Here is a 24,810-nt window from a genome sequence, read left to right on the forward strand (position 1 = left end):
TTGAATATGATCACTGTTATAATGCATTATAGTGTGATTATAGGGTTAGCATGCATTATAATGTGCTATCATTCTTTTTTTATACAAGGCATGCATATTCATGCTTATAAATATAATGATATAGTGCTAAAAGCAGACTAAAACACATTCATGTTTATACATTATATTGGCTTAATATAAATTGTTTCCCTAGATGCATGTATTAATATTATTATTATTATTATTATTATTATTAATAAAGAAAAAAATGTATATTATGGCATTTTGTTCATTACAAAATTAATTAAAAAATATCTGTGGTTGAAGTAAAAAAGTTTGTTTGTTGCAACCACTTTAGGTGTAGTAGTAGCTGCAGTAGTAGCATTAGCATACTGTCCTGCACTCCTTTAGTCATTGTTCTGAATGTTTTTCTGAGATAATTTGGTCTTGCACTAAGGGTTTAAAGGTTTTGTAAACAGAATCCAAATACGGCTCTTTAAACATATTTTCATTCCAAAGGTCTGTCAAGGAAAGAACATCCAGCTCTCAGCTTGTTCTTACCTGATGTGTTGGAGTACATGACAGTCAGACTAGTAGGAGAGTTCAGTGCGCTTTTATTTGAGACTTATTGAGGTTGCACTTTACATCAGAACATCTTTTGTGAGTTTTTCTGGTCGCTTGGAGATGAACGCTTTTCAGGTACTGTCAGTATTTTTTTGATAGAATGACACAACATTTGTAATAAGCTAAATGTATTTATCAGTATCAATCCATTGGGTGGCTTGCTTTTGCCATGTGATTGTAATCACGAGACTGGAACAAGTTAAGCAATATTAACTATTCAATGGTTTTGATGTGAAGGTCCTGTTTGTTCTACTCCTGACTGCTGCGGCAGCTGACAGTCAGTCTTTCCACCCTGGAAAATGCCCCCAGCCATCTGTTCAAAAGGACTTCAACATGACAAGGGTAAAATACAAATGAAGTGTATTTAGTTTATGTAAACATAAGTTAGGATCATCCTGTAGGATGCCATTGAAACACAGCTGCTGCTTAATGTGCTCTGTGCTCTTCTTGTCCTAGTATCTGGGTACCTGGTATGAAATAGAGATCCTCCCAGCTGTATTTGAAAGAGGAAAATGCGTTCAATCTACATACAGTCTTCTTGCTGATGGGACGGTCAAAGTACGCCACATACAGCTGCTGTAAGTACTGAACTGCTTTCTCATTGCCAAGAAAAGGGTCATGTATTCATTTATGAACCTTCCACTCTGCACAGGAATAAGTATGGTTGAATTTCTATTTCTTGCGTTATTCAAGTGAAATACGTGCTTACATGAGTTGTCTTGTCCTTTTCTCCCTATATTCCTCTCCGTGCAGGTCTAATGATAAAAGAAATTCTATTGATGGCGTTGTAAAAGTTTTAAACTCATCTCAACCTGCTTTTCTGGGTGTCAGCTTCTTTAAAGGTAAATACACTATGCATTTATTTTCTGTTTTATAATCGAGGATGTTTGACTATTATACACTTCTATTTCATGCCATCCACATCTGTATCCAGGTGTTCCAGATAGTCCATATGTGGTACTCTCCACTGACTATGAGTCATATTCTCTGGTCTACTCCTGTTCTGACTACTTTGGCCTCCATGTGGACTTTGCCTGGGTCCTGTCTCGCACTCGGACGCTGTCTGAGCATGTCATAAGGCAGTTACATGATGGCCTGACCTCTGCTGGTGTTAACATCAACCGCCTCACAGTCACCGATCAGACTGGATGTGACCAGACCAGAGGTATGACCAACAAAATTAATTAGTGCTGTATACTTGTTTTGAACCAGCTGGCAATTACAAAATAAAATACTTTTTTTTTGTCTTTTGAAAAAGGACTGAGAATGGGCACTTTCTTCTTACACGTGTATTTCTTTATTTTGACCTACAGTCATGGAAAACATTATTAGACCACCCTTGTTTTCCTCAATTTGTTGGTCATTTTAATGTTTGGTAAAACTAAAGGTACAATGATATAATGATAACAAAAAAAAAAATAGCTCATAAGAGTTCAATTTTAGTGCTATTATCTAGCCATTTTCCATGGTTTTCTTGATCATGATTTTGGTTATTATCAAGAAAACCGTGGAAAATGGCTATATATCAGCTCTTAATTTTTTTCATGACTGTATGTTGATATTTTAGCTAGTGTTAGGTCAACAGATTGAAATTGAGACATTTTAAAATTTCACAAGAAAGCTTGTAACAATTAAATGAATATATATTGTCACCAAGAGACATAGTACAGAAATGTCAATAAACTAGGTCATTTCAGGTCAACTGTGGTGCTTTTGTTCTGAAGGCAGTAGCACTTAAGTGTTACAGATAACAATGTGGCGATGCTCAAAAGTGCTACAGTATGTTTTACATTTAGAATAATGAATAAAAAATCTTGCTATTGTTTTGCAAGTCTCTTATGTGTCTCCTTCATTCTCCAGCCAAGAGAAATGACAGACCCATCATTGGTAAGTCTATGAACACATTTGTTTAATGTTATAGAATATATATTTTTTGGCTTTTTAGCATGTTAGCAGAAGTGGTATAACTATTAGTTAAGTGCTTAAACTGGTTGTGTTTTTCTAACCAAAGGTGTACTGGCTCAAAAGCCTAAATACCCCGGAGGAAGTGAAACTCCATATATTGCTGCCTCTTATGTCAAGACTCTAGAGTCAGCAGGAGCGAGGGTTGTACCTGTCATGTGAGTTATTATCTAACATTTCACTAACTGTCATATCTCCAGTACTCAAAGTACTTTTTTGCAACACCAGTGTTCCTGAACTGAAACCTTTAACCTCCCCTTTTCACTGTTAAAGGATCGACCGGCCACCAGAGGAGTATAGGAAACTATTCAACTCCATTAACGGGTAAATATGTGTTCAATTAAATGTAGCACTTATGAAACTTCAGCACAAAGTCTCCCGGTATGACCTACAAAGATAAGAAACTGTAGAACACATGTATCAAGCAGCATTGAGCCAAGACCAAATAAAAGAGTAAGTTCATATATACAGTACTGTGCAAAAGTTTTAGGCAGGTGTGAAAAAATGCTGTAAAATAAGAATGCTTTCAAAAATGAGTGAACAGAAGAAAAATCTAAATCAAATCAATATTTGGTGTGACCACCCTTTGCCTTCAAACAATTAATTCTTCATGGCATTTTTTCACACCTCTCTAAGATTTTTGCACAGTACTGTATATACAATGTGTGCAAGATAAATAGACAACATGGGTCTAAAGTGACTCAACTAACTTTTTATATTCTTTATCTTTGCAATAAATTAATTTTATCATTCAATATTCCAGGTTTTCCTCAATTAACTTGTTTTTGATCATCATACGTCCTGTTTTTTTTGTTTTCATTTCTTACTTTTTGAATAAAAACCTTTTTTGTATCACTACACTTCTAATGCACAAGGTCATTTTTGACCCATGTGTGTAAACTTGATGTAATAATGCAAAAAATTATTTTTCTTAAAGTATGAAAGGAAAAATGCATATAATGACCTGTTGTAATAAAAAAATATTCAAACACACAGCCAGCATGAAATAACATGGGGAATGAATGTGGGTCATTTTTGACCCATGTTGTGCATTAGAAGGTGTTTATATGTTGTGCATCAAAGGGTGAAAGCAAATTTAACTGAAGATAATTAAAACAGAGATGATCCGATAAAATTCTGAATTTCTGTAACTTTTACATCTATATAAGCGAGTCGTGACTCAGTTCCTATGTCTGTTAACAGGATCTTTTACCCAGGCGGAGCTGCAAACATCACCTCATCTGGTTATCAAAAAGCTGCAAAAATCTTTTATGAGCTTGCTATTGAGGTAAAAGTGTAAAATATTAATAAGTAGGGTTTGAGTGTCTTGATTCTGGATTATGCTGCAGACTGTATGTGATGTTTCAGGCAAATAAGAAAGGCGATTATTTTCCTGTGTGGGGCACCTGTCTTGGATATGAGCAGCTGACCGTTTTGACAAGTGGAAAAAATCTTCTGTCACGTACCAATACAAGCGATGTGTCCTATCATCTGGACTTCACTGATGGTATGGTAATATCCTACTGATTGTTTATCAGCCAAGCACTGGCATTCTAGATTAAGTCCTTACATTTTTTTAAGGATAATAAATTAAGGAATGAATAAAGTAATATCATATAGTTCAAGGAATAATATTATGTGAACGTACATTTTCTCCTCTAACTAAGGTATTATTTGCATTTAAGTGCTGTTTTATTTCAATTCACAAAATGTAAGACTATGAAATAGGGTTGGGCATTTGGAAGAAACCTGCCAACTCAATTATCTAGAACATTAATCAATTTATCAATTAATCACTACATGCATACACGGGCAGAATAAAAATGATATATACAGTACTATGCCTGTTTTGATAACGGGCGATTTTATTTTGAAAGGACGAAAAGAGACTTGATCCTGTCAATCGTAAAACTAAATCAAGTGAGATTTAACTGTAAAGATAACGTCAAGAAGTTCAGTGTTTTATGTTTGAGCCCCCGAAGAGGCATGAGGTTAGTTTTCACAGTAATCTTCATATTTAAGTGAGTTCTGTGTTTACATAAGTTTTGGATCAAATTAAACCTAGTAATTCATGTCAGCAAGCTTTGATACAGTAAGATAGTTTTGCTCAAATTAATACTCTTGTATTTCTGTGTGTTTTATAATTAGGGCCTCGGGGCAATCGCACCGAGCACTGGTCCCATACAGCAATAGCTATAGGGACCAGTGCTCGGGGCAAAAATTCCTCTTCCGGACGCTTTTCGTCCCGCTACTAGTCCTACAACTTGAAGAGTTGCAGGACAAATTATATATCAAAACGTGCGGTTTGATCGGGATCGGTGTGCTATTACTTTTCTCTACAGAATACGAATTTTTCGCAACGTAAGTCGCGAAAAACTGCCCAAAATTTTGCAAAAAATGAGCGAAAAAGAACAATAATTGGAGATTTTTAAACGTCTACTTCTCCGGCATAATTTCACCTAGAGACTCCATTTAAACTTTAAACAGTAGACACAAGTCTTGTGTATCGGTGTATTAATCCACGTTTCGATAGGTCATATAGTTTTTTATCAATCCCTGTTCAATGACCATGATCATTTTTGGAGAAATTCTGAGATTATAATGGGTGTGTATTGCACGGAATGTTCTTGTCACAGTGTGTGACATCATCGCCAGAGTGTAGAGGGAGAGAAAACATTTTCAAAAAATAAATTTGAAAACTGCACTCCAGGCCGCAAATTCCACTCTACAGAAATAATTTATACATAGAAATGTAGGAAAATTTGTCTTCTCACTCACAATCCTCTGGTAAAGCTGTCAGAGTTATAGTTTGGGCGTACGACGCACAGATTCGCCACCAAAACCACCAACAGCCTCATTGGCTCCCATATTAAAAACGCAGGGAGATTTCGGAAAAATTTCAATTTCAGTTTTTTTAGATCGCTCTAACAAAGCTATTTTTTCATTTTTCTTAAAAAAAATCACATGTAGACGTTCAGGAAGAACTCAGGATGCTCAAAGTGAAGTCGGATCAATGATAGGTATTATGGTTTTGCCAAAAATGCTTTCTGTTCGGGGTCCTGTTTCAGTCCACCTCTGGCTGCTGTCACTCTTTCATTAACAGGTGATGGCCGTTAATTCTGTTGATTGCTTTGATCTGATTGCCTTTGATCTTTGATGTGATTACTGTTACAGATACACACACACACACACATGCGCGTAAGCACGCACACTCCTCACACATGCATACACATGCTTCAAACACACGCACGCGCACGCACGCACGCACGCACACACACACACACACACACACACACACACACACACACACACAGTAACTTTATGTGATTTTAATTACACACACACACACACACACACACACATACACACCGGCAGTAGCCCCCGTGGCCCTTTCAAAATTTCCCCAGAGGAAATTTTCTAGTTGATATTGCAACTTTCAGTTTGCAAACTGTAGCTTTATCCAACTTCATTCTCAGCTCATTGTCTTATTCAGGTTCGGCCGTTCTAAGCTGAACTGAGCGATCGGCCGTGTTTCAGTTCAGTGAGTACTGATACTCAGTCATAGATGAAAATAAAAATACACAGATCGATCAATTCATTTTCCCCATCCTTACTATGAAATTTCAGAACATTTTGTTTGGAAAAACTGAAATCAAATCACATCGAACAGTTTCTCATATGCTATGTATCTCAGTGTTACTGGCATCAATAAAATCATTGTGAGGGATTTTTTTAAGGAATCATCGCTCAGATTCTTCTCAGTGATCGTCCATATTTAACCACTTTAAATATGTATATTTGTTCAAAAATCTTTAAAATTTGTTGTTAATGATGACTAATGTTCTGACCCATTTCCAGAAGCCAAAGACAGCAGGATGTTTAAAGGCTTCCCAGCTGAACTCATGGAAGCTCTGGCCTCTGAGCCGCTGACCGCAAATGCTCACAAGTGGAGTGTGACTGTGTCGGTACGTCATTCTTTACTACTGGGATGAGAAAACATGTATAACTAGAGAATGCAATTTCTCAAGGAACGCTGCACACTGGAAAAACTGACGCTAAACTAATCTGGCTGAATTGTGTGAAAAAACAAAGGTGAAGTTGTAGGAATAGTTGGGAAAATGGGAATGTGTTTACTTAGTTTGAATATGATTGAAAAGTTGAATTACACAACAACACTAAATTGTATACTGTAACTGTAATCCTGACACCAAACTAAATTGCTGACTGTCAGAGATTAAAATTTACAAATTACAAAATGCAGAATATTAGACGCTTGGATGGAGTTTCAATCTAAAAGTATAAATAAATAAAAACACAAGAAAATAGAATGCAGAGAAAACAGGATGTAGTTTAACTGGGTGTATTGCAAATGGTTCTTTCTTTCAGGATTTCATGGCAAATGAGGAGCTGAATAACTTTTACAAAGTTCTCTCCACAAACACGGATGGAAAGATCGAGTTTGTGTCAACGGTGGAAGGTAGTTACAATGCAGCTTCACTTTATCTGTACAAGTTTACAGCTAAATAATAATGGAGGAAACTTTTTTAATGAGTGCTCTCTCTTCCCTTGCCTCTCGACAGCATATGATTTCCCAATTTATGGGACACTGTGGCATCCAGAGAAAACACCATTTGAATGGGGGAGGCCTTATATTTCTCACTCTCTATCAGCTGTCCAGTCCGCCTTCTATATCGCTGAATTTTTTGTAAACGAAGGTATGAACACAGCATTATTTTTGTTTACCTAATCAGCCAGTAGCTGTGTCATAGAGCCTTTGTGATCTGTACATTTTGTTTCTTCTTACAGCCAGGAAGAACTTTCACAGATTTGAATCCGATGAGGAGGAGAGCAAAGCTCTGATATACAACTATAATCCTGTTTACACTGGACCCAAGAGTACCTTCGAGCAGAGATATTATTTCTGATGCTAGTTTGCGGAGGGCTTTACTTGTTAGCAGATGATTGGCTGTCTCTGTCACATGACTCATGAACGTTTCATATCATTTTAGTTGTTTGTATTTCCTGCTCAATCTGTTGAATCTAAACCTAATAAATAGCAATACAAATGTAAAATAATGCTTTGTGTATGCTCACAAATGTATTAAATGCAATTACAGAATGCAGACAGTGATATTTTAAGGAATTTGGTATTGAACATTTAAAGATTGGCAGTCCTTTTGAGAATGTGTAATTACTGACATAACAGGATGTTTTAAAGCTGCACTGATCAATATTTTTCCCGGCCTGCTAACTCAGTTTTCATTCACCCCATTTATGCTACCTGCTCTGCACCAAACAGCACACAGTGGTGTATTTAGCATCTTTCATAGATTAGATGTTACCCTCAGGATTTATTGAAGATCAAAACAAGGCAATATTTCTAAACATAACTTAATACTGTGATAGTTGTGTCATTATTTTGTTTTTCCGTCGCTGAAAATAAAAAAAAGAATGAATACAGTTTTAAAATTCACAAAACAGATGACCCAAAAAACACTGAAGGCTGATAAAATATCTATTTTTTATTCTAACATTTACCTTCATGCCACAATCTGCCATTGATCTCCTTCTATGCTTTGGATAACAAAGTTGAGCGTCTTGGAAAAAGTCCTCAACCTCTTGCAAGAAAGGTCGATGTTGCCATTGGCATTTATAAAGTCCACTTTCAACTCAATTCAAAGACGGCAACAGGAGAACAGAAATGAATAGTCAAATGTAACTTCCAAAATGCTTTATGCACAAATAACACTCAGGTAATATTGTTTCTTTTTTCTTTTTTAGAATAAAATGATATTTGAATAACATTTACACATCAAGCTGACGAGACTGGGATCTCAATCACAATACTACTGGAAATGTAATTTATGCAATCCAGTAAGGAACATTCAAGATGTCAAAATTACCATGTGGAACTGAGCTATCGGGGATAGTGCTGCAAATAACGTATTAACATGCACCCAAACATAACATAACTGGTCATTCAAATAAAAAAAATAAAAAAATGGAAAACTAATCTTGTGCCTCAAGAATTAATTTCTTTTACCATGTTGTCTTCGCTGGACAATTCCCCATTTATATACAAATACATAATTTCTTGGTGTATAACACTAATCCTAATGGCTTCTCGCCTTCAATCTTGAACAATGTAATCGCTGATTTAAGCCAAGTGTTGCTGTTTTCTTCACCTACCAATCTTAAACACCTTATAAGCAATGATGCATGCAGAGTCTGTACATTTTAACTTGGTGTAATAATGTCATTGGGCATATTTTTCAGAGAATGGTTAATATTTTGTGAAAATCCCTTCAGTTTTTCAATCAATCATCAGCTGCTGACGATTTATTTTAATCTATTTCAAGCTATAGATTTAAAACCATAGCTGCCATTTTAGCTAATATTATTCCCTTTCTTGCTGAGAGTTAAATGGAAAGATTGGTACCACTGTACTGTTGAATATTAAGTTAAATGCAGGAGAGGGTTAGCCAGGCTAGCTGCTAAGCTAAGCTAACCAGCTGCTACAGGCAGCACCCGGTTAGCTTAGCTGGCAGAATGAGTGGAATCAATTCTCTCTTGTAACACTCAAAGAAGCTAAGCTAAGAATAATTTCCCAACATGTCAAACTATTCCTATAAAATAGCCTCGTTGCAGATCATTAATGCAGTCCCACAGCAGGATGTTGTCTGACAAAGTAAGGCACAGTGACTAAAATAAATTAATGCTTCTGTTTTTTCGGGGAAAAAACATTTGATAAATAAAACAGGAGAGTCACAATAAAATGTCTCAAATGAACAAAAAAGAAACCCACAGCGCTTTTTTTCTTCCAAACATTTTGCCAGTTAAAGAATTCAGTGAAATACATAAAAATGGGGCTACGAGATGAACATCGGGGCAAAACATGAATACCAAAAAGAAACTATATCCGTAATAGCCGAGTGAATGTTTGTGTGCTATTTTACATACTGTAAGAACAATAGACACAACCACAGTCCAACATGAAAGTTCTTCACAACTTTAAAAATAGTAACATTTCCTGTATCGGCACAATTCCAGACACCCATTGTGAACACTGTCAACCAGTGTTCTTCACCAGGCGTCTGATTTTCATTAATATACAAGCCCACCAGTTATGTGCTATAAGGTGTTCCTTCTCCTCACAGCTTGAAAGTCTGTGTGAAAGCTGATGCTTTATCTCCACTGCTTTTAAGGAGCTGGTCCACCCTGCTGTGAAGGAGATGGCTCCTTGTTAAATCAATCAGTATATTCCAAAACATCATGTCAGGTCATCAGTCTTTGTGGGCTCTCTGGAGGGCCGTTTGGATTTGAACTCAGGGCAGTAAGTGGGAGGATAGATGGAGGAGTAAATCCGTTGTCTGCTGGAAAGACAGTCTCTGGTTCAGCATGCGGACACAGGGAGTCCAAATGCAAATCAAAGTGAGCAAGAACAGACGAGAGTTGCATATTGTGGACAACTGTATGCCATTGTTGTGCTTGGGCACGGGGACAGGATGGAGGTTAGGTAGGCGAACATATGGGTGGGAAAGATTTTGGGCCTGAGATGGCCAGCCTAACCCTCGTCCTCACTCTCCTCCTCCAGGGCCTCCTCAAACACTCGCTCTGGTAGCCTGAAGCATTCCTCGAAGAAGTTCACCAGGGACTGGCTGAGGTGCTGCCTTGTTGCTTCACTGTGAATGAAGTGGCCTTCATCTGGGTAGATCTGAGGAAGAACAAACGACAACAAAGAACAGCCGATTGACCTCGATTCTATTCAAATAAAAATAGGTCTTTGTTTTTGGACAGTCAGAAGGGATGAACAATGAAGACACTCTCCCAACCGACCCAGTGGAAGACTGCATTTTGCACTAAGTAGATCCCAGTTTGAACATTTCAATTAATGTTAAATAGCTAATTCAAATTCAAACAACTTTATTAATACACCACAGAGTGGATCTTTCAGGTTAATCATTTACATAAGATAGGAGGTTTTGACATTATTCTCTCATGTAAGTAACAAATTCTAAAGATCTGCTCTGCAATGATACTTTTTTCCTTTTTTATGTTTGGCACTAAAGTATGCTTTTGGATTTTTCTGACATTTTGAACAATATTACCATAGTATGTTTTTATTTTTTATTTTTAATTGGACGACAAACTATACTGGCTTCTTTATTCCATTTTTAACAACATTTTTAGCGCTATGATTTTGTGACCGTTTTGACAGCGTACTTAACAATATACATACTGTGACATTTTTTAAAAATCTATTTTTGAAGACATACTCTACTATGACTTTCTTATTACATTATTTCCAAAATACTGTGACCAATTCAACCCTTTGACTCAGTTTGTGGCTCCTGTGTTTTTCTGTTTCTGTTTAGGAGGCAGTGATTGCTGCAGAGGATAAACAAAACCTGAATACATTCCAGAAGACGCCTGGATTTTGCAGTGCTATCTCCCTGTCTCTGTCCTCCTGGCCAACAGGGTTTTCTGTGGTTGCCTATTGGGTTCAGTCAGATTGGCTTTAAACCTCACAATGCACTTACCTACACCATCTGAAAAAAGCATTTTATAAAATGTCCAGTATAGTGTGTCAAAAAATGTCCAAAAAGATGTTGATACATATTATCACATAATTTATGCCAAAATGACAGAAAACAGGGTGTCCAAAATAGTATGTAGATTTTTGTCAAAGATGGTCAAATTTTAAAATACCTAAAAATGACTTTATTATAGTCTGTTGATACATATTAGAACATAGTTTGTCGAGAAATGTCAGAAAACACCATATTATGGGATGTAAAAAATTTTTTTGTTGAAAATGGTCAAATTTTATAATGTCTAAAAATGCTTTAAATGGAACTATTATAGTCTGTTCATTCATATGAGAGCATAATTTGCTCAGAAATTACAGAAAAACATTATATTATGGAAGGTCAAAAAATTGGGTAAAATAAAAAAACCTCATACTATAATATAGCATGTCGTTTTTTTGTTGATAATGGTCAAATTTTAAAATGTCTATAAATGCTTTAAATGGAACTATTATAGTCTGTTGATAGATATTAGAACATAGTTTGTCGAGAAATGTCAGAAAACACCATATTATGGAATGTACAAAAATTGGGTAAAATAAAAAAAGTCATACTATAGCATGTCGTTTTTTTGTTGAAAATGGTCAAATTTTAAAATGTCTAAAAATGCTTTAAATGGAACTATTTAAAGCAAAGCTGTTCATTCATTTGAGAGCATAATTTGTCCAGAAATTACAGAAAAACATTATATTATGGAAGGTCAAATGTTGATTTTTATTTTTTATGCCAAAATGACAGAAAACAGGGTGTCCAAAATAGTATTTAGATTTTTGTCAAAGATGGTCAAATTTTAAAATACCTAAAAATGACTTTATTATAGTCTGTTGAGACATATTAGAACATAGTTTGTCGAGAAATGTCAGAAAACACCACATTATGGGATGTAAACATTTTTTTTTGTTGTTGAAAATGGTCAAATTTTAAAATGTCTAAAAATGCTTTAAATGGAACTATTATAGTCTGTTCATTCATATTAGAACATAGTTTGTCCAGAAATGACAGAAAAACAACATATTATGGGATGTCAAAAAATTTAAAGAAAAAAAAAAGTCAAACTATGGCATGTCATTTTTGGTCAAAATGCCTAAAAATGGCCTAATTAGGGTCTGTTGATACACATGAGAGCATAATTTGGCCAGAAATTCCAAAAAACAAAAACAACACACAGCCAATTAATCCTTATTTTTTTAAAACCAAAAGGGAATTCAATTTAAAATGACGGGGGAAAAAAACTAACTTTTTCATCATTAATGGATTGACTAATTCATTCACCACTAAATGAGACACGTAGCAAATTAGAGTATGAGTTCAACAGACATGTTCTAACTGAGTCATCATGTTTGCATGTGTTGACCTAAAGCCTGTTAGAGCCACATAGAAACCAGGTTCATGCATGTGAGCACAGTCACCCGTCTGTCGGTCAGTAATAAAGCTCTGATGAACATTCAGCAGCACTACATTGTATCCTTAATTGGATTAGTCCTGGTGTTAATGCAAGACCCAAGAAGGTCTGATAATCTCATTATGTGGAATGAAGGCATTGTGAGGGCTAATCCTCGGCCTGCTGTGGGCTCCCACTGGGATCACAGAGCTCCCAGAGGTTGGAGAATAACTGAACCAGGCCGAGAAATTGGATCAGCAGCGGCTGTAATTACAAAGGAGTGAAAGTATAACCACATACCTGTAAGGTATAGTTGGCCTTTTCGTTGATGAGCTGGGCGATGAATTTCGCTGTGTGTTGGAAATGGACTTTTTCTGGGAAAATATAATATATACACCAAAATGTTAGAGTTCTTTTTGCTTCTTTTAAGATTTAAAAACTACAAAAATACTTTCCTACCATCAGCTGTTGGATGAATAATGAGGAACTTCTTATCCATGAACTGAGATGCTCTGTGTGCTAAATTTGCCATCTGAGGGGACACAAAGCAACAATTTAGATTAAATGAGATACTACAACCATTTTCACAACTCGAAATGTAATAGTTGCAATCAAATCTTACTGTGTATGCCCTCGGATCGGGTTTAGGCAGCCCGAGATATCTCTCTGAAAATGCAGACGCTACAGGGGGAAAGATGGTTTCAATTAATACTTCGCTCTGACATGAAAATCTAATCAAAACTTCATATTAATAACAACATTGAGGAGTCATTTCTATCTTCATCTTCGGTATTTTTGAACGGGGGTAAAAAAAAGATTCTCCATATTCAAATACATGCACCCATCTACATTTTCTCGAAGCGGTTGCTTCATTTGCAATTCCAAACTTATACAGTGTCAGGGCATGTCTCTCACCCCCTCTGGCAAAGCGAGAGAAATCAAATTGATGGGAAATCAGATACACCGCGACGCCCAGCTCCTCCTTAATTTGCAGTTTCCCTGACGTGGTGCGGCTACATGAGCGCCGTCTCTCCTTCTCCGTCACTCTCTCCGATACACACAGTTTCCACATTTCACACATTGCTTTCCTTTGGTAGCTGAGGTGAGGCTGGGGTAGTTAACTTTGTCTGGCACTGTTCTGATTGGGTTCTCGGTGTATGTGCAGCATCACACTGATGAGGCCAACGAGCTGTTTTTGTGCCTCACATGCAGAGTACACACATGTATAACAGTCACGGAAATAACTCCCAGCTGCAGGAGGTGAAGGTGCTAGATTTGCAATCTCTCTTTTCTTTTCAAAACTTTCTCACAACACTGCCTTTACCTGAATGTTTATGCAGATATAATATGCATTTATTTACCATATAGAGCACAACTACAGTGCCCTACAAAGCCTAACTGCATGTTTGGTCAAAATTGAACAAAAATGAACTCCTTGATGTCTGTTTTATCTTGTGACAAAGTTTTAGAATTCAATTTTGCTTTATTTCAGAGAAAGAATTATATAAAAACCACAAAATCCAAATCAAAACCAAGCAGTAAATGCACTTACCACGGTCTGTTTTGGATATTTATACTAATTTAAACATAAAAATAATATAAATTATACGTTTATTTGAAAGGGAAATTAGTATCTAGATAAAAGATATAGATAAGATAATGAGATAAAATTATATTAAGACTAAAATATAACATTTCTTTATAATATTAAGTCTAAAATACACAAATCTTTGAATAGAGTTGTTAAACACTTTTAAACACACTGATAACAAAATCAATTTGAAAATGTTTATTCACTGAAAACTAAATATAAAAGCTGAAAGAAGACGACAACATTGTTGTTACTCCACTCTGTTTTTGCACTACTATTAGAACCTTTTACAGCGATGCAGTAACTACGTTTTTGTGGTGAAATGTCAAATAAATCATCATGATTTCTGAGCATAAAAATGACATCAACACATGAATAACAAATAAGTGTCATATCACTTAACTACCAACAGTATAACCCATTTGGCTGGCCAGTTAAAAAACTTTAAAGCAGCTTTTCTCAGTTTTACCCTTTGTGTAGTTACTGTAGTTACGCTTTGTAGGGCGAGATGAAAGAAATTCTCTGTAGCTTACCGTATAATTCAAAGTCGGTGATGGGTGAGAGGACAGCGCCACACTTTACAGGAGACTCCTCACCGCTGACCAACAGGCTGGTCACATAGCCACCATACACCTGAAGTAAAATAGATGTGCATTGAAATAAATGTGAAACAATCTGACAGCTTTGAGTTTAAGTGAGCTTAATTACAATTTGTCATACTCTTCCTGTTGATGAAAACTATGTATTTTCAGATGTGTTGCTTTGGAATATCTACAATAAACTGAAGGATGACGTGTTCCTTTATGTGTTGAGACATTCTCCTGCTATTTAAGCTAAATAAACTATTTAAAAACCCTCTTGGATCAGCTGGAAAATGCATCATTACAAAGCTGAAAAATGCCAAAAGAGGACAAATTTAATTCGACCCCCCCCCCCCCCCCCACACACACTTAGAACAGTATGTAAATCAATATAATATGTAGGAAAATGTCAATAAAAACAGTATTTTAGAAAATGTCAAAAATTTGTGAAAAAAAACCCCACATGGTATAGTATGTTGAAAAAAAATTTCAAAAAAAGATGAACATTTTGTCATGAAATTCTAAAAAATGCTTTAGAACAATACGTTGTTATAGTATAGTATGTCCAAAATTTGAGGAAAAAGAAAACAAACGGCATCGTATAAAATGTCCAAAATTGTCAAAAAAAGGGTAACATTTTATTTTGTATAAAATGCTAATAATAATAATAATAATTAAATAAAAAAGAGAGGGAATAAATTAATATTCTGGGTGCATCTCTGAGTTTTGGACAAACTACAACTGTTAGATTGCTGAGCTGACACTACAAGAACTTAAAAGTCCAAAAGTTGAAAAAAAGAAAACATGCATGACTCTTTCATGTGCACACAGAGAGACTAATCTTACCTTTCCAAAAGCTCCAACTCTGGTTTTGTCAATGTAAGGCTCTTTCAAAATAAAACTGCAAAAGATAAACATTTGTTCTAGTTAGGAATATACTAACAGCTTTAAATTATAACTTATTACTTCATCTAAAAGATCTAAATGCTGAAAAAAAGACAAATATTCTTAAACTACAAAAAAATCACTAAAATCTGGTAGATTACATTACTTTATTTATCATTATCAGTTATTGTTAATATTGTTTATGGTTCCTTTGCAACTAACTAAATGAAAACAAACAACACCACATACACTTTAATCAAGCTCTTAAAATATCATTCACATATAAACTGTTATATTGTTTTGTTTTTTTAAAGGTGTGGTGAGAGTATGTCAGTGTTCTATAATAGATGTTTTGTTTTGTATGATTGTAATTCTGCCCCCTAAGTAGCTATTTACTGCATGTTTGCTCTAATGTCTGTTAAATTTTTAAAAAGACAAGTTGAAAACATCTCATACTTGAGTGCTTCCTTCTGGTCCTGCTCCTCGTACACCCCCAGTTTCTTCTGGATCCGGTGCAGCAGGTTTGTGCCCTGGAAGCCGCTGCCTCGCCCGTCGCAGCGCACCACGATGGCCCCGAAGCTGCTCACCAGCACCGTGGCCCAGTCCATGTGGAACTGCTCCGCCACCATCTGGCCACCAGGGGTCCCATCGCTGCACACACAAACAGGCAACAATCAGAGCAATCAGGACTGCTGGATGCAGTTTCTTATCGTCACCCTGTTAAAATAACCGCCTAACAGATTTTTTCAAGTTTTGCAGGAAACACAAAAAACTTCACCAAAAGTGTAACATTTGACATTTATTGTTCATTTCACTCAAAAAGGATGTAACAAATGATGGCTGTTGGCATAGTAATAACACTGTGTGTAAATTATGTAACTTAGGAGAAATAAATGACTTTTTTTAACCTTTGTGACTTAAGCAAGATATGGTAACACTTTATTTTGAAGGTGTCTACATAAGAGTGACACAAGCCTGTCAGAAACATGACATGACAAGTATCATGAGCATTAATGTTACTTCAAAGTGTCATTAAGGTTCATGACACATCCCATGTCATGTTTATGACACGCTCATGTCACTCATAAATAAAACAATAAAACACTGATAAACTAAACTGATAATTAACTTTTAATTAACTTTGCTGGGTTCTTATCTGATGCCTATGAATGTGTCAAATTGTTAAGAAGTGATGATCTTAAAGGGGTAAAATCACATGATCTGATCAACTGTGGATGTAGGCGATTTCACCATAGGTGGCCGGCGTCATGAGGAGATGATTTAGGCAGAAAAAAACAATTTTGACAAAAATGACTTAGGCGATTATTTTAACAGTGTGACGTTGTGCCAAAATAAAATGAAAACTGAAATAAATGATGAGTCTGTGTCTCTATGGGACCCTCTGTGTACACAACATTATCCTCTCATCTGCCTGAAAACTGCTTCACAATCATATTTCTGAGTGTGGGCTATTTACTGTGAGCTGGCAGTGAGCTGAGGAAAGTACTGCAACATCAGCAGGACAGAGAAGTGATACAAGCAGTGATGGAAGAAGTATCCAGATCTTTGCTAAAGTAAAAGTACTAATACCACACTATGAAGTTACTTCACTCCAAGTAAAAGCTTACTGAATTAAAAGTAACAAATATCAGCCTTAAAATGTACTTTAAGTACTCATTATGCAGATTGGCCCCACTCATTGTTATTTACATTCCAAATATATTATTGGATCATTATTATTGATGCATTTATGTAAGCAGCCTATTTACTGTAGGTTTAATTGTAACTGCTTAATATACTGTTATGTGGTTTATTATTAAAATATATAATATTTTTCAATTAAATCACATGTTTTTCACATTAGATCGTTACCTGAAAAGTAACTGAAGTTGGCTGTCAAGTTCTCAGGGGATTTCTCTTTAAATAAAAGTCTCGTTTTCAAAATAAAAGTGTCTATTTCTTTGGTTCAACAGCACACTGTCAGCCAAATTTAGTGGAGTAAAAAGTACATTATTTGCCTGTAAAATGTAACCTCAAAATTGTACTTAAGTAAATGCACTTAGTTACCTTCCACAAATGGATACAAGGATAGAAGGAAGTTGAACATGCAACAGATATAACATGTTCAAAAACTCTTACATTTTCTAACTTTTAATCACTAGTATTATTGCAGAAACCCTGTGCTTTCTGTCTTATTATATGAGACCTGCAGGTGCTTCAACTGAGTGACAGCTAAAAGCCAGATCGGCAAGCAAAAATTAAAAAAAAAATGTAAGATTTGGGATGCGGCGTGAAAGACAGTTAAAGGCCTGAGGAAAGAAATGCTAATGAAAGAACAGGACGGACAGGAGGGTATTTTTTTTCCCTTTTCACAGAGTATCTATTATCCAGCTCAAGTAGAGGACAAAGCTGCACATCTTTGGATTCATATGTCTGGTAATGGAAACATATTTTTCTCTGTGTAAGTGTGTGCATCAAATGTGTCTAAAGAAGTGTATGGAAACGTGCTCATACGTACACAAGCAGGAGCAGCGGGTAGTGTGCTGTGTCAACGAATCCGGCAGGTTTGAGGATCTGCATCGACAAGGCTGGAATGCAGAAACACAATAAAGTTAATACACAATAAATTGACTTAGCTTTTTCATTGAGAATCAAACATATCATTTCTACCCCACATATATTTTACAAATTAATGATAAAGCAAGTACTTATTCTGCATCTGAAAAGAGAATAATGGAGGATGAGATGTTAGGCCGAATGTTAATTTTTTCCTAAACAGATTTGAAATTGATTTGATTAAATTGGAAAAACAGATTTGAGTCAGCGGAGATGAGTGAACTGTGATATCACAACAGTATGGAGGAGTGGAGTCTCATCCCCAGCAGCTAGGAGCCAAATTGATGTGTTTCTAAATTATATTATAATTAAAACCTCATAGTTTACAGTACAGCAGGGATTCCAAGCCTGAGGGCTGAGATTTTTATCTTTTCCTCACAAAGTTTGCCTCTGTCAGCTATTAGAAAATTCTTAAACATGGACTTTTCCTGTCCATTAATGTGGCTCTGGCCATAGGCTGAAAAATGAAGTCAATGCTGAATAGCCTAAAACATGCTTTCTTTCTAATGGCCAGCAGAGGGCGACTCAACTGGCTGCAAAAAATAAGCCTGTTTGTATAGAATTCAATCGGAAAATTATCCTACTTTATTAATTATCTCTGTAAACATTTTGCTAACGAGTTTATGGTCCCAATTGCTAGTTTCAAGTCTTCTTTAATACGGCATGATAGTAATTTTGTAAATTATTTTGAGTGAAATAGACGATAATGCACAGTATACTAACTTGTGATATTAGTGCACTGTGTGTTTTTTTTAAAATCTTTTCAACTTATCGATTTTGGTCACTTAAAAAATGTCTTGTTCAATGTTCGATTGGACTTAAAGCCACTCTTAAAAACAACATGAACATGTCCAGTGGTGGAATGTAACTAAGTACATTTACTGAAGTACTGTACTTAAGTACAGTGTTGAGGTACTTGTACTTTAGTTGATTATTTCCATTTTATTTAACTTTGTACTTCTACTCCACTACATTTTGAGGCAAATATTGTACTTTTTACTCCACTCCATTTAGCTGACAGCTTTAGTTACTTTTCCAGTGGAGGTTGTAACATAAAAAACATGATCAAATTTAAGTGATTAGATATTAATTATACGTCATCATAACAGTATATTAAGTAATTAAAATGAGCCCTATCTTTACAAAATCATAATGCTGCATCAATACAAGCAATCTAATAATATATTTAGAATATATAAAACAATCTTTGTACTTAATTGTACTTGAATACAGTACTTCAGTAAATGTACTTAGTTACATTCCACCTCAAGTTAGGGCTCATTTAACTATTTAATATACTGTTAAAGGGTTTAATTATATTAAATTGATCATGTTTTTATGTTAAATCTCAACCTCAAAATTAACTAGAGCTGTCAGCTAAATGTAGTGGAGTAGAAGTATAAAGTTACATAAAATGGAAATACTCAAGTAAAGTACAAGTACCTCAAACTTGTACTAAAGTACAGTACTTCAGTAAATGGACTTCCACCACTGCAAAAAAAATCGAATTATATATTTTGAATATATATTGCATAACGAGTATGATACTTTAAGTACATTTTGATGCTGATACTTTTGTACTTTTTTTGAATGCAGGTCTTAGTACTTTTACTGAAGTAAGGGATCTGGATACTTTTTCCACCAATGCAAACATCCATAAAAAAGATTGCAATGGCCAAAATACCGAACTTGAGGCTTCAAACCCAGAGTCCACAAACTAATCACAGTTTACAGTGACTGCGTCCATTATTGATACATACTGTAGTCGTCCATGTTGATCTCCTTGTACTCCACTGTGGGCATCTGCATGGAGTCCAGGGTCAGCCTCAGGTTCTCATTGGTCTCCAGTTTATGAACTTCTGCAATACCTGTAGACAGCACATGCATAACCAATGAGATTGCAGTTGAAAAAGATTACTTCATCAATGTTTGTACAGTAGTATGGCTGCATATGAGTCCAAGTTATGATACCTGGTCATGCTACAGTACAATATAAACCAAATACCCAAGTGGGTTTTCCCAGTGCAATAAAATACATTATTCATTTCTGATGGCTCAGAAACTATATGTATGGAGCTGTGCATTAAAATTCATACAGAAAAACCCCCAGCTCCACTCATTGTCAGAGCCTCTCATCCTCCAAAACTTTCAGCATGAACTCCAACAAAATAAAAAACCAGAGAAAACAGACGTGACTGCAGCTGTGACCTGGATTCGCTTTAGGCAAACTTCATGCCTCAGGAGGTTGTCCTGAATAGAGAACCAGATGCACTTATTTAACAGCTACAGCTGCTTCGTGCAACACCAACTTATCACCCTTATGCCACGAGTCAAAGGGTATGCAGTGAACATTGTACGTTAGGATTGGTGTGTGTGTAAACGGTCATAGGGGGCATCCAGGAGGAGAATCCACACACGGCTGCACCCACTGACAAACTCAGATAAAAACCTGACAGGTCGACAGAGGAAAACTTCAATTAAAAGCTTGTGGGAGGGAGGAGAAGAAGAACTCTGCCTGGATTACTGACTGGGAGCCTTTAGCAACAATCAATGTGTATGCAGGCATCAAGAAATACACAACTAAGCACTTTTATTGTTCTCACTAGCAGTGTGGCTCAAAAATTACAACTGTAGAGGTTTTTTATGTCCCTCTTCCATGGAGTCACACTCACAGTACATCAGTCAAGATGATCCATTACATTCTTATAAATGTACAAAGAAGTCTCCATTTATGCACTTTTTTTCACTGCAGAAATTTAACAGAACATATCAAACCTGTGTTAACTGTCACAGCCACACTTTTATGACCATTTCCTGTTGCAAAATGTTGTACTCAGGTACTTTCAGGAAGTGATAGCTACAATAACAACTACAACAAATGCAAAACTACAATCATCAGCTACCACAATAAAAGCAGTGCTGTCCAGTCTGCTGGTAGGTTCACGACTGAAACATCCAAAGCAACTATTGGACTGCACCATTTACAGGAAAAGAAAGGTCCATAATTGTTCCCAAAGCTGCAAGAAAAGACATAATTTTTTTCTTGCAGCCCTGGTTTGGGAGTACTCGCAGCACTGCATGAAAAGTGAGATTTGTGGCAGTCATTGTCCCTGCAAATTGCTGTGGAACCTCCAGTCAACTGAAAGTTTCAGTTAGCACCGATAACTTCCAAGAATTGCTGTAAATTTTGAAAAGAATGAAATGTCCTGGGCAGAACTCACTTTGTACTTGTTCTTGTCACCTCAAGAAAACGAACAAATTTCTCTGTTCTAGCGGAGTATGTATTAGCTTTTATGGTCCTGTTATATCATATTTGAACAATCATAAGAAGGCAGATAGCTAATGTGCTTTTCTTCACTGTAGCCCTGTGTCTTTTTTTCACAGACAGCCATCAGACAGGGCAGTGTGTTCTCACAATAGTTATCTTGTTAAGGCTAGATACGTGCCTGTAACAACACACACACAGCTGCATATCTTTACCTGTGACCTAATGAAAAGCTTGCATTGAAACTTTTCTCCAATGTCTGTTTTCTCTTGGGCTTCCAATCCACGGACCTGAGAGACCTTTACACTGCTATTACTTCTTCATGATGTCACAACGTAAAAACTAAGCAATGTCAGGCCCTGTCGTTAACTTCCCTCTAAAGTACTGACTTGCCAGTTTCTGTTTGATGATGATAGGCCAAGTAAAACCGGAGATAAAGTCAAATACATTTAGTATAAAAATGTAGAACTAGATGTTAACCTCATTTTACCTCTTATTTGTTTAACCCCTTACCATTCTGCCCCCTTTTATAGAGAATTGTTGGTAGGGGACATTGGATTTTTAGGGGGAGACAGCAGGTCAATGGTAGCTAGAAGTTGTACCTCAGTGAAAGATGGGAACCTGAAAATTAATTTGAGTGTGTCTAGGGAGACATACCCAGTTTATGCAATTCCACAACTGTTTAGGGTCCTTGTGTGCAGAAATATTCTAATACAGTTAGCTAAAATTACTTATTTGTGCTGAATAAGAATAACTATTTGTTTTTTGGCCAAAAGTGCATGGGATTAGCATACATGTCTGTAAAGAGGAGACTCATGGGAACCCATAGAACCCATTTTCATTAAGATATTCTAAGGTTCAAGATCAAGAAACACCTTTGGAATGGCCGTGTCATTTTTTGAAGTTATAGCTTCAAACTGAGCTCACTACTGCAGCTAAAAGAAAGAAAGTTTCATGGACTTTATAAGTCTCTACATAGCGGTAAGTGAAACCATGCAACGACAAATAGCCACCTTCTCCGGACCTTTGTCGTGACTGGTGGCTCCTTTTGGATGAGGATGTAGAGACTTATAAAGTCCATACAAAGTAAAGCATATTAAGATCGTAACTCATATACAACAACTTCCTTACTTACTACTAATAAGCAATAATTCTGAGGTTATTGAGGGAAAACTCTAAGTTAATGTCTTACTGGTTGTATAATAAGGCCATGCAGAATAAGGCATTAATAACTACCTAATAACGACTAATTAATATGTTACTTATCTGCATGCTAATAAGCAACTAATTAATGTTGAATATGTATTCCCTAATATAAAGTGTTACCCACCCCTTATGTCCCATATATGGGTCAAGGAACACTAACAGGTTAAGATCTTTCAGTGTAGAAAAACCTTTAAAAAAAACAGTAACTCAGCAGTTTGGTAGCTGAAAATTTGTAGCTGAATACATAAAATTATCTACAGTAATAACATCAAGACTTCTTAGTCAGGGCAGGGACATCATAATATTAGTAAAAGATGACTGACAAACACACACACGGTAGTAATCACATTACAGTATGCTGATATAGACGTTGGGCAGGTCATAATTTAATGAGGACATCCTTTGTGAGGAGTAATGTGATTACTGCCATCATGCTGGACTTGGCTTGCAGACAAACAGTGACTCAGTGCACAGGTGGCCGTTCTGCACTGCAACGGAAACACTCCCGTCCCCTTCTGACAAGGTCGTCTGCAGCGTAGCAACCGTGCTGCAGCATGCAAGGTCACTCGTAACGTCTTTAACATAATCCAGAGTCTTGTATATGCAAATGTGTGATTCAGTCGGTGGAAATACTCACTTTCTCTGTCCTGCGTCTCACTTTCTCCGTCTCTCTGCGTCTTGTAAACGGCTACGAATGGGATGTCCCGTCCTGCAGAGAAAATCAGAAAGTTAGACTGGCATTAGTGAAGCTTTGGAGAAACATAATTTCATTTTTCTTGGGTTACATTTTGCGATAGATATCCCAGATATTTTGCATGCAGATACAGGTGCATGTACAATGTACATGTGCTATTTATAGTAAAATGCATAAAACCAGACATAGACATACAGACAATAAATAAAATCAACAGATATAGAACATACAGTTAAAAATAAGATATGGAAAAATAGCTGAATGAGGGTGTAGATATAGAAAAAAGATAAATCAATAATAGCAGCACACAACAATTAACATCTTGAAATAAAAGTACCTCACTTACAGGTGCATCTCGATAAATTAGAATATCATAGAAAAGTTTATTTATGTCAGTAACTCAATTGAAAAAGTGGAAATAACACATTATATAGATCCATTACACATAGAATGAAACATTTCATGTCTTAATTTATTTAATGTTCTAATTATAATGATTATGGCTTACATTTTATAAAGACCTACAATTCAGTGTCTCAAAATGTTTGAATATTACAAAAGACCATTTTTAAAAAGTATGTTTAATATGGAAATGTTGGCATCAGAAAAGTATGTCCATCTATATGCACTCAATTCTTGGTTGGGGCTATTTGACTTCAACTTCTACTGGAAATAGACTTTTTCATGATATTCTAATGTATTGAGATGCACCTGTAGTTCATCCATATCTAGGCCACAAACAGAAGCAAAATCCTGAACTGTAAAATGCAAAAAACTCAAATCGGAAGGTGAAGGGCACAAAAATTAAGCAGATTGGGGACAGTGCAGGAAAATTTTGGTTATGTATGGTGGAAAGAACAGCAGCCGCTCGCTCACTTCCTCCTACTCTCTCCCCCTCTCTCTCTCTCTCTCTCTCCTCGTGGTAATGATATCATAGCTTCATCACATAAATTCTCGGAGGCAGACTGTGAGGACAGAGGTGCATTATAAATGTATGAGTCGCAGGACAATTGACTATCAGCGATTTCAACGGTCTGCAGAGGAGGTCTGTTTGATGGCTTCATGGTCATTCCCTGTTTGATCTGACTTCAGTCACGGCCACTTAGTGAGGTTCAGAGGTGATTGACACAAAAGTGCTGGATCAGTGTTTAAATATTGAAGCTACGAGGCTTCAAGTCAGATTGAAATCACAGAAACACGAGTCTTTTTTTTAATCTTTCGGGGCCCCGTTTCTGCAGCTGCATGAAGAAATCAGTTTTTCTGATCACGAAGAGCCTTTTGTCTGTTCTTTCGGCTTTGTCATGCCTGACACAGCATATATAGATCAAGATTTTTACATGTAAAGTTCTTTTTTAAAAACTGGAGAATAGACACCAATACTGGGACTTTTTTCCCCACTTTTTTTGGGGTTCCACCAGTGAGTGCAGATAAAATACAA

General features: G+C 36.2%; 2 protein-coding genes across 6 annotated transcripts in view; one reads left to right on the forward strand and one right to left on the reverse strand.

Annotated features, from left to right (window-relative positions):
* The first annotated feature begins 504 nt into the window (after positions 1 to 504).
* On the forward strand, positions 505 to 8,541 carry LOC131962319 (gamma-glutamyl hydrolase-like). The gene is made up of 14 exons (XM_059327308.1): positions 505 to 678; positions 841 to 945; positions 1,060 to 1,181; positions 1,357 to 1,445; positions 1,538 to 1,768; positions 2,464 to 2,490; positions 2,615 to 2,723; positions 2,839 to 2,889; positions 3,769 to 3,853; positions 3,934 to 4,072; positions 6,424 to 6,530; positions 6,952 to 7,042; positions 7,146 to 7,280; positions 7,372 to 8,541. The coding sequence occupies exons 1-14, from the start codon at positions 664 to 666 to the stop codon at positions 7,488 to 7,490; spliced, it is 1,425 nt and encodes a 474-aa protein (XP_059183291.1). The 5' UTR covers positions 505 to 663; the 3' UTR covers positions 7,491 to 8,541.
* A 651-nt stretch (positions 8,542 to 9,192) lies between these two features.
* dpp6a (dipeptidyl-peptidase 6a) overlaps positions 9,193 to 24,810 on the reverse strand; it is a 310,062-nt gene continuing 294,444 nt past the window's right edge. For all 5 annotated transcript variants that reach the window (XM_059327306.1, XM_059327303.1, XM_059327304.1 and 2 more), the window contains 10 exons: positions 23,316 to 23,387; positions 19,968 to 20,075; positions 18,110 to 18,179; positions 16,048 to 16,242; positions 15,553 to 15,607; positions 14,659 to 14,758; positions 13,157 to 13,215; positions 12,994 to 13,066; positions 12,835 to 12,908; positions 9,193 to 10,279 (listed from right to left, as the gene is read on the reverse strand). In XM_059327306.1, the coding sequence (XP_059183289.1) occupies positions 10,130 to 10,279; positions 12,835 to 12,908; positions 12,994 to 13,066; positions 13,157 to 13,215; positions 14,659 to 14,758; positions 15,553 to 15,607; positions 16,048 to 16,242; positions 18,110 to 18,179; positions 19,968 to 20,075; positions 23,316 to 23,387 (956 nt within the window). In that variant the 3' untranslated portion in view covers positions 9,193 to 10,129. The remainder of the gene's footprint in view (positions 10,280 to 12,834; positions 12,909 to 12,993; positions 13,067 to 13,156; positions 13,216 to 14,658; positions 14,759 to 15,552; positions 15,608 to 16,047; positions 16,243 to 18,109; positions 18,180 to 19,967; positions 20,076 to 23,315; positions 23,388 to 24,810) is intronic.

The sequence above is a fragment of the Centropristis striata genome, chromosome 23 (genome assembly GCF_030273125.1).
Source record: "Centropristis striata isolate RG_2023a ecotype Rhode Island chromosome 23, C.striata_1.0, whole genome shotgun sequence".
In the NCBI taxonomy this organism is placed as follows: domain Eukaryota; kingdom Metazoa; phylum Chordata; class Actinopteri; order Perciformes; family Serranidae; genus Centropristis; species Centropristis striata.